Source organism: Ricinus communis, chromosome 8 (assembly GCF_019578655.1).
Source record: "Ricinus communis isolate WT05 ecotype wild-type chromosome 8, ASM1957865v1, whole genome shotgun sequence".
Lineage (NCBI taxonomy): Eukaryota > Viridiplantae > Streptophyta > Magnoliopsida > Malpighiales > Euphorbiaceae > Ricinus > Ricinus communis.
The window spans coordinates 3,668,891-3,679,980 of NC_063263.1; the positions used below are offsets into that span (position 1 = coordinate 3,668,891).

At 35.6% G+C, this 11,090-nt stretch overlaps 1 protein-coding gene across 1 annotated transcript; it reads right to left on the reverse strand.

Annotated features, from left to right (window-relative positions):
- Window positions 1-2,472: 2,472 nt before the first annotated feature.
- On the reverse strand, window positions 2,473-4,745 carry LOC8283675 (monooxygenase 2-like). The gene is given in 8 exon segments (XM_048378287.1): window positions 2,473-2,949; window positions 2,952-3,033; window positions 3,278-3,517; window positions 3,705-3,870; window positions 4,112-4,136; window positions 4,139-4,176; window positions 4,265-4,411; window positions 4,519-4,745. Coding segments are annotated over 8 exon segments (993 nt in total). The 5' UTR covers window positions 4,593-4,745; the 3' UTR covers window positions 2,473-2,728.
- Window positions 4,746-11,090: the final 6,345 nt, after the last annotated feature.

An 11,090-nucleotide genomic window follows, 5' to 3' on the forward strand; every position in this document is an offset into this window, starting at 1 on the left:
CGATATCTAGATCTAGAAAACGGGTGTTGATACATATCCATGTGTATTAAGTGTTAGGTGTTTTAATCTTATAAAAAAATAAAAGTCATGTTTGTTAGAATAAATAAATAAAATTAAAATGATTTAAGAGGTTATAAAAATAAAATTAAAGTGCTTATTAGATTTAATTGAAAGTTAAGGTGTTAAAATAACTAAATGATTATAGAATACTTGCTTAGTAGCTTGAAGCATTCCTCCAACATTGTAGTATACCAAATTTACATAATTAAACACATAATAAGTAAATGCTAGTGTCTGTTAGATTAAAACTAACTAACTAAATGTCCAAAGTCTAAGAGCATAAATATGCATTTCGCCAAATATAAAACACAAATATTTTACCTATTGCATATAATTAATAAGTGTCAGATGCCATTACCATTTTCTATTCTAAAATCCTTCTTTAACATTTGAAAAAGCCATACCCTATTTGCTTTATTTTCTAAGTGTACTACAGCCTAGGCAAATGAATTTTTTCTTTTGTTCCCATATCTACATATAGCTATGAGCAACTATTTTTAACAGCAAGTTTTCAAAAAAACACCTATCTATACAAATTATGGGTCTACAATCCACCTTTGAGCCTTTTCTAGAGCGTCAAAACATATGTAAAGCTTTGCAAATTCGTTGGTATTTAATAGTAAACATTTCAGCTGTTGTATAAAGATTAATGCCTTTCAACTCTTTTATGTAATCGTACAGAATTCCATACTCTTCATCCTAGGTTCTTGCAATAATATTTTATCCTTGTAACGACAACAATAAATTTGACTATTAATCGTTTAATTTGAAGATCCTATTTTATTTGTACTGGAAATTATATGTTTTGATTCTGAAATCTATGATATGGCCTTCAATACTAGCCCAAATAATCCAAAAGCACTTTGGTTTAGTGCGTACAACATTTATTTTACAATTCATTCTTCTGCAAATCAACTCCATACCCTTTTAGAACAAAATATTTGGAAACTGACATATCTCTAAAGCATTATGCTTACTCTAAATGTCTTCTTTGTTTTAATTGATTCCTACCATTAAGACTGAAGTTTTAAACAATTTAGTTATTATACATCCAAAGTCAATATATATATATGAGACTAGACTAGTGTAACGTGCAATACAAGTCATAGCAAGGCAAAACAAATAAATTGTGTAGTATCTTGGATCTAAAATTTTAGAAACTGTGATTTAGGATTCAAAGTCTAAATCATAGGAACCAATCCTATAAATTTCTCTTAGACTATAAAGGATATTCAAGTAACGACCTCTTAGTTGTTGTTGATATAAAATTATAAATTTTTAGGTAAACTCTATTTCCCATGTCATCTGAAGATACATAAATAAAAATAAGCCATATTAATTAATAATGTCACATTATTCAGAGAGTAAATTATTCTAACTGATATAACATTTTTAATTGATGTGATATATTTTTATTAGATATGTCTAGGAATAATGTGGTAGACAAAACCCATCTAAGAATTTTTTATACAAAAGAGCAATCTGATCCTTTGTGCAACAATATAATCCTTCTTTAGATACCCCTTGATGTCATAAATCCCTAAAAAAGCCTGCAACGGCCGAGTGTGAGTAACACATGTATGATCGCAATCATATAGTCCCTAACAACTCTGTTAAATAAAGTACTAGATTACAATTGACAGGCCAGAAAGATACAACCAGGTGATTATATGCAGATAGGAAAACAAATAGTGATCTCCTCGTATAACAAATGAGAAATGTCGGTTGTCTCATACATTTCTCGAAAAAAAAGGAGCCACAGGACCTTATGTTGTGTTTTTTTAGTCATCAAAATTGAATTTTGCAGAAGTGTCAAGCTGCGTAAACAGGGCACACAAATTACTGGTGGCATGTGTGTTTCGTGTGGTAGAGCATATCAGCATTTGGACAATTTGTTTCTTAATTGCACTTTTGTTTTTGGATGAAAGTTTTTACTGCTTGTAGAGCTAGCAGATGAGTATTAAGGTGGACTAAGGAAGTGAGTTGGTTCTAAAAAAAGATCTTCTAGGAAAGCCTTGTTATACAGGATAAGAAAGGTAGCTTTCTGGTCTATAATATAATAATTGGCAAGAAAGAAAATGCAAGGTCAGGGCCTTTCTCGCTAGGCGAGCGCATCCAATTCTAAATTCCTCCAGAAAGTCCTCAAGAACGGGAAAGCCGACCAAAATACAATTCCATAACCCTCTAGAGCAAAGCAAGCTGTAAGTCAGTTTCAAGTCTGCCTTCTGCTATGTATAGCTTTTGAGGTGCTCAAATCCAGTAAAAATAGGATGCACAATATTGTTAAAATTCATTAGGCAGCATAATGAGGAAGTAATGTCTCTGTAGTTGTAAGCAGTTTCAAAGAATTTGCTACAATAATGAAACAAAGTTGGTTGAAATTTATACTTAGTTTTCTCTTTATTACAAAATTTTAATTTATTTATTTCAATTACTCAATTTAATTATAAATTTAGTTTTGTAAATGAATAATTCACATAAAAGAAAATAGCCAATAGAAAAAAAGTAAATAAAAGAAAAAGTATAACTTGTCAATTGTTGATTGATAAGATGACTAAATTACAACTAAATTAAAATTACATGATTAAAATAACATAAATTAAAATTTTACTGATAAGATAATTAAATTACAATTAAAATTAAAATTACATAATTAAAATAACATAAATTAAAACTTTACGATGGAAATGGATAAGGCCTCAGCAAGGCACCTAGCCAAGACAAGACCATCTTCCAAGGAGGAGCAACCGCCCTGGCCTATGTCCGGTGTCATAGGATGGAGTGCATCTCCAGCCAAACAAACATTCCCTTTGCTTATATTTCCCCACAGCAGCTCCAATGGATATCTATATCCCAGAGGAGCAGAATCTATATTTCCTACTTCAGTGTTTCTATTACAGTCTTTAGAAGAGGATTAACTCCATTTTCAAGTTTGCTTAGCACAGTTTCCTTCATCTTATCCAATGTCATTTCGTCTGCAAGAAAATAAATGGTGAAAGGATAGTAAAAGAAATATTATCCTCTTGGCACAGGCTTTCTTTGTCACTTTCATCAAGGTTACTCGATTTTGAATTCTAACGGTGAATTTATTCGTTTGATATTGATTTCTTTTGACATCACCGCAAAAATGATAATCGATATTTATTTTTCATTATGACTTCAAATTAGAAATATGCTAAAAGTTCTAGAGGTGAGATACACAAGGGTGAAAGATTATGTGATGGTTACTTGGGGTTGAGGGAGTCCAAGTGAAAAACCAATAAATAGAAGTATCATCACAAGGGAGGAAACCTGATCGCAAGCCATTACCAAAGACTTGTTGGAACTTGGTGCCATAGCCTTGACCACCCTTGAAATTTGCCATACCCCTTATTGCTATTCTCCCTGTTAATGATGGTCTTTTGAAGCCTAGCCACTTCCCCACCACTGAGTTCACCCCGTCACACCCAATCAGCACCTTCCATTCACAAAAATTTAACAGACAAATTTAGAGTAATCAGAAAATAATTCACAAATATACGTCCTACATCAGGAGACATCAAGTTAAAGACAATTAAAGTATCAGTCTAGTATAATACAAGTTACAAAACTACAGTACTATCATTATTATGGCTAATTAAGCTTTCTACTATTATTTGTTTTACCTTGGCTTTGATGATCATACCATCAGCAAGATAAACAAGTTTACAGTAGCTTGATTCCTCAATTGAAACCATCTTGGAGGAGAACTTTATAGTATCAGGTGGGAGTTCATTTGCAAGGGTTTGCAGCAGGGTTTTCCTTTTCTGACATCGAAGCTCATGCTCTCCGCTGCACAGCACACACCTTTATTTGAATTTAATTTGACCATACTACTAAAGAATTGCTTCTACAGTTTCTAATTTATAGTGTTTCAACCTCATGTTGCCAATATCTAACAGCTAAATCAAATAAAATAAAAAAGAAAAGAAATAGGAAGCATAAGGATAAGTGCAGTTGACAAGGAAAGAAGCTCCCTGTACTTGTCAACCTGAGTTCTATATCTGCATGTGGGAGCATTCCATTTACTTACTGTTTCCCTCTGGCCTTTAAGGACCGAGTCCACCTTGGCCTGTAACCACGGAGGCAGCAACTACCCTGCATTTAGTTTGATGCAAATCAGTGAAACGTCACGTACGAAGAAAAGGCAGTACGTATATCTATACTTAGTTAGTTGGATCATTACCCATCAATCAACATATGATGTTTACGAAGAGAATCGCCAATACCAAGTGCATCGATGACCTTCCATGCATTAGTCCATGTTGTTAAAGCAAATTCAGCAAGTCTTAAACGAGCTGATGATTCCAACACTAAGCTTTTAATTCCAAGCCTGCAAAAAATATACACAATATATATATAGCTGCTTAATTAGTAAAACAAATCATTCATTTTCAAATTCTATCTGAAAATAACTAAGAATATGATCGAACTTCATACCTATAAAGTCCCAGTGAGGTGGCAAGTCCAGCTAATCCAGCTCCTACAATCACGATATCTTCTGCAAATTCCATGATATATTTCAGTAATAGCTGAAGTGATAATGTAGAGTTAGATTGGTTTGTCTTATAGAATAAACAAGTTCAAAGTAAGAAATGATGCGCAAGAAGAAGAACACAGTTACTGGCATGGGATCATTGAGATAAGACAATTCCAAAAGGGGATGGATCCTCTTTAAATAATGTCATGCCCACAGAAATCACAAAGATTTTGTTTTTCTTTTTCTAAATAATGTTATATGCTTGCAGGACCGTCTCATCAAATCCAATTTTTTTTTTTAATTCACAAGGATGTCCAAATAATAGTATCAAGCTAAATAACAAAAGAAATTCTTTAAAAACTCATATTATGAAAATATAATAAATACTACAGTATTAATACTTATTAATAAATTTATATTTATATAGATTAAAAAATAACTAATAATAGTAGTCTAAAATTAGAAGAATGAAACAGAAAAGTACAAACTAGAAAACTAAGTCATCCCATATGTTTCTCATTAATAAATTCTGAATTCTTGATGAAAATAAATGAAATTTTCTTTTCGTTTGAAGACAAGAACAAATTTGTTTTTTCTTTTCTTTTTATATAAACTTAGTTTATATCTGAATTCCCTAATTCTATCTTTATTAAATACTAATGTTTATATTGAATGCTTTTAAATTGCAAACGCATAATTTTTGGTACATATTGTTCATCTATATATATATTAATTTTTGAAACTTAAATTTTTTTTTTGACACGTATGTTTAACTTTTTACGCATAAAATTTTTATTTGATATGTGTACTATTTTTGACACATAGAATTCAAGTTTATGTGTAATTTTGTGACTTTTTCTATTAAATTATTAGTTAATAAGTTGCATTCCTAATTAAACACTCATTCTAATCTTAAAAAATAACATATTAATTATAAATTAATTTTCTAATTAGATAATGATTAGTTTTCTAAGTAGATAAGGATTAATTTTCTAATTAGATAATGATTATTCTAAAAAATATCATACTAATTATATTTTAATATTATATTAAGTTATAAATTAGTTTTCTAATTAGATGATGATTCTAATTATAGAAAATAATTTTCTTAAATATTATATTTACTAATAAATTAATTTTTAATTATATAATAATTTTTAATTCTATAAAATAATAATAGAATTAGAACCGCTGACTAAGTTTCACCTTCTGGAAACTTAGAACCGCTGACACCCCCTGAAGAAGTTCTCAACTGGCAGACATCTAATTCTATTGTCCAAAACACTTACTTGAAGAAGATAGATGGCAAACTGGATCAAGCAATCGCACTTGGTTCAAAACATGGATCACAAGCTGGATACTTTTTCACAAGAAGTCTTGCAACTGTACTCATCCCTGACAGCAAAGTATCAAGCTCTGGACAAAGAACTCCGGATACCTCAGCCAATTACCCCCTCTTTCATGCAAAAGCAAAAGGAGATTTCCCGGCTGAAGAAGCAAATAGATCAAATTGAAAATGATCTCAGGAAAGACCAGTCTGCAATTCCAACATTCATATCGTGACTTCAACCTCATCGCTATTACTCCTTCATACTTTTCTTCTTTCCCTTTTCTTTCACAACCAGAACAACTACAAGAAACCCTTTATCAGCCCTTTGGCACATTCTCTCACCTTTACCCAAAAAACTCAGAAACCCAGCAAAAGAAAACCTCTCCTCCTCTAGCACCTAAAGACAAATTTCCAGAGCAATCTCTCATCAGTCCGTATGATTCAGAATCTTCTTCGGACAATTCAGAGATGGCGGACATCACTGAAATTCTCATGAACACTTCGCCATCGATCCCGGAAGTAGTAGAACCCGAAGATGAAGATGCTCGGTCATTCTTTGCTCCCATCGAGCTCCAAACCCAAGGCCAAAACCGCAGTAGACCTTGGTTCACTTTTGATGACTTGCCACCATCAAATGGAAGGATAAGCTTCTGAATTCTTGGCATGGATTGATCTTCGGATGACCCTCAAGGGCCACACTCAAAAAAGTCCTTGCCGAATTTGTCACAAGGTTTACCTGGGAAGCTTAAGAGATTGGTTTCAGTCCCCGACTGAATACACTAGGCTTCAATTTGTCACTCTGCCGACTCCATCGAAGAACGATCCTCCATAACCGGCCTTGGAAGTTATGACCTTGTCATAAGACAGTGAAACAAGAGTTTTTGATCGAAATGTTGTTCATTCAAGATGAAGGATCTGGAAAAACACTATTCGGCTATGTCCAAGCTCTACTATGTCATTGGAGGACATGATGGTGATGATACACTAAAGTATACCTTCATCACCTCTCTGCCAGATGAGATACAACCTGAGGTTAACAATATGATTTAAGGCTACAAAGAGACTAGGTCCACCTCTATTACACTTGGAGAAATCTGGCAATTCACACTCTCTTCCATTAAGAGACTGTGTGATCAACATGAATTATTCAAAAGGTTGTCTCAAAGGGACTTGATTGTCCAAAAGGCTTGCAACAAAAACCACCTAAAGATCAAGTGCAAAGCCGCCAACTGCGTCTGTACAAATCACAAGAAGAAATCTGGACATCATTTCCAGAAATACACGCGCAGCAACCAGAAGTTCAGGGAAAAGAACCCAAAGAGATTCAAATACTTCCGTAAAAAATGGAACCAGGGGTACAAGTCTGACAGATGTTTCATCTGCAAACGGAAGGGACATTATGCAAAAAATTGTCCTAGGAGTCCAGAAAAGTCAGCAAAGATGATACAACAAGTTAGCATGTCCTTATCTCTTGCAGACTCTTTTGAAGAGGAAATAGAGTCCCTACTTTCAGAACAAGAAGATCTTACCCCAGAAAGCTTATTTGGGTTAGAAATGGAGTTCTCAGACTCCACAGAATCTTCACAAGAATCTTCTTCAGATTCAGACGATGGTGAAATACCAATCTTGATGATTGGTTTGCATGAAGAGAGTCAGAAGAATATTCTGGAAGATGCAATACAATATCCTCTCTCTCCAACCCTATTATCTTCCTTCTTTGTTTCTCCTCCACCTCCTGAAACTTTTCAATTTACTACAAAACCTCCTCCAGTCCCATATATTCCTATACAGATACTATCCTCGAAATACTCCAAGCCTGTTCCAGTAATAGCTTTCTTTGACACTGGAGCTCAAAGAAGCATGATGAACCCAATGGTTCTCCCATCAGAGTATTGGAAGCCCCATGATCAGTTCTTCAGGGCAGCCAACGGTCAAACCTTCAAAACCACTCTGATCACAAGACAGAAGATCGGAATTCAGTTCTTTCCTGATTGCGTTGTATGGACGCACATCATTGGTTTAGATCTTCCAAGCAAGGATATTCTGATAGGATTTGATGTTTATCACCAAGCTCAAAAGCTCCAAATCCTTCCAACAGGTATAAAGTTCAAGAGACAGTTTCGGTCATACACTGAAACTTCAAATCTGTTTTCTGTAACGAATACTATTCCTCCATTCCTTTCATACACAGAAAAATTCCTTCAGTTTTGTCCAGAATCCCATTCACATTTCCAACATCCTCTTCCTCTGTGGAAAAATCCACAATTCTATATCAGCCTCCCCTTCAAACTTAATGAAGACATTAACCCTACTAAAGCCACACACATGGGAATGTCTCCCACAGACCTAGCCCTTGCCCGATCAGAATGCCTGACACTGTTACAGCAAGGTTTAATTGAGCCCACTACTTCACAATGGGCTTGCCAAGCCTTTTATGTGGAGAAAAGGTCTGAAAGAATCCGAGGAAAGAAGAGGCTTGTCATAGACTACAAACCCTTAAACCATTTCCTTCAAGACAACAAATTTCCTCTCCCTCGAATCTCAAATCTCAAGGTCCACATCCAAAAGGCCCAGTACTATTCCAAATTTGACCTAAAGGGCTTTTGGCAACTCGGTATCCAAATTTACGGGAGAGATACAAAACTGCATTTTGTATCCCTAATGCCCAATACCAGTGGACTGTTATGCCTTTTGGGCTCAAGACGGCCCCATCTCAATTCCAGAAGACAATGATTGAGATTTTTGGGCCTATCCTTTACTCTTCTTTGATCTATATCGACGACATCCTTCTATTTTCGGAAATGCGAGAGGACCATCACCAATCAGCAGTTTCCTTGCCATCATCCAAAAATATGGCATTATGCTATCCGAAAAGAAGAGCTTTATTGGCCAACGAGAAATTGAATTTCTGAATGCATTTCAAGAATGGCCGATACATATGGTCCCCACTGACAAAGGAACTTGATAATTTTCCGGAAGAAAATTTATCAGCAAAACAAATTCAACAGTTCCTTGGAATCCTGAATTATGTTCGAGAGGCCATTCCACACCTGTCTAGTTACACGTGCCACCTCTCAAAGATGCTCAAGAAGAACCCTCCTCCATGGGGAGCGGAACAAACAACGGTTGTCAAAATTAAAAGAGCCGGCCCACAATCCGCCACCTCTTACAATCCCGTCACAGGAGAACTTATTCTCCAAACAGATGCATCCCGACTATGCATGGGGGGCCATCCTCCTAGAAAAGCTCCACGACAAAGAACAACTGTGTGGATATGCATCGGGTCGATTTTCCTCTTGGAAAAATATTATCACACAACCTACAAGGAAATTCGCGGTCAAGCACGGGATAAAAAAGTTTGAATTCTTCCCGATTGGACAAAGACTTCCCCGGTTCGGATGGACAACTCTTCCTTCCCAAGATTCTTGAATCCAACCGGAAGACCTTGCCTGAGCCCCAACTATTGCGATTAAAATCATGGTTCGAGGTATGACTTTAAGGTTGAGCATATAAAAGGGATAAGAAACCTAATCCCGGATTTCTTATCCAGACTTTCTAAGCCTCAGAATCAGCCTATAGTTCTTCTCACCTCTACAATAAATCTTCCCATAATCTTTATGGCCTCATCATCCTCCAGATCCAACCTGCAACCTCCTTCACCACCAGACCTTCCCAACAACCTTACAACCAAACAAGTCACAGACTTTGCCCGAAACATGATGTTCCATTATTTGGCAACTTTTCAACAAATCTTCTCACTCCCAATCCAACCCAACTTCTTCTTTCCAGACTACCCTTGGTGTTTGATTTACCACTTATCCCCTGAACATCCAAAGCATGAAAGTGAGTTATGGTTTCTATGGTGCCTATCTACAGTCTGTCATCATGCTATAGAGGTGCCTATTATGAATCTCTTACACTTCTTCAATAATGAAACTAACTCGGGGTCTTATCCATGGAGATTCCTTACCTGGTTCAAAACTCCATACCAATGGACAGGAGATCTCCTTAAACTTATTCATGGGCACCAGTTATTCTCAGACAATAATTCCAGAGCTTCGGAATACCATGCTATTTTCATATTACACAGGCCCTATCTCCGACTATCGGGAAGACACCTATGCAACTCAAAATATCCTCACTATTGGAGAACACTTAATAGTCCTTTACATCTTGCTCCTCCACCAATCACGGGAAGAACTAAAACGGGCCCTGCGATGCAGGGAATGAATTAAGGACGACTAATGTGTCTACACCATTAGTCCGCACCTTCAATGGACATCAATCAACCGAACAATCCATTGAACATTTCTGTTTCTCGATCTTCAACTCCTCCGGACGACCCTACCTTAACCACAAGCAAGAAGCCCCATGCAAGACTCCCGTACCAATGGATGATGACTCATATGATGACGTCTTCTGACCACATACAACTGTCGGCCACTCTTTTATATTATTGTTTGTCCTTATTATGTAAGAGGAGTGTATTATTAGTCTTAGTGGGATATCCACTAACCTTTGTTTGATAGTGCTGTATTATTAGTCTTAGTGGGATATCCACTAACCTTTGTTTGATAGTGCTGTATTATTAGTCTTAGTGGGATATCCACTAACTTTTGTTTGATAGTGCTGTATTATTAGTCTTAGTGGGATATCCACTAACCTTGGTATATTTTCTACCGACTCTCCACTCTATATAAGGAGAGATCTTTGAGAATAAGAAAGGCAAGTTTTCCTCTAAACAAGTTTCTCCAAGAAAACTCTCTCTCATCTACACTCTCTTATGGCTTTCTAACTTTCTCATTTCTCTTCTCTTGATCCAATGGCAATGTTCTAATAGTTGCTACGATCTGTTTCTGGTGTAATCCAAAAGAGCTAACTCAGCTAATTTAAAGATCCAAAAGAGTAGAAAGACCCCCATGGCAAGAGGCCGCTTGTGTCTTAACTTGAGGATCTGTCTATGCTTTGAGTTTACAGCATGAGGATTATGCCATGAACAGCTCTCGGCTCCTTTTAGAAGAGACGCAAATGACATGTAAAAGAAAAAGAAGACGCAAATGGTCCAGGATGTTTTCGGGGTTGCTCAACCATGCAATAAGATACCTCTTCTGTTTCATATTAATTGATATTTTCTTAGTATTTTACTTAAATTAAGAAAGTATTTAATGTAGTTAATTGAAGAAAAAATAGCTAAATAAAACT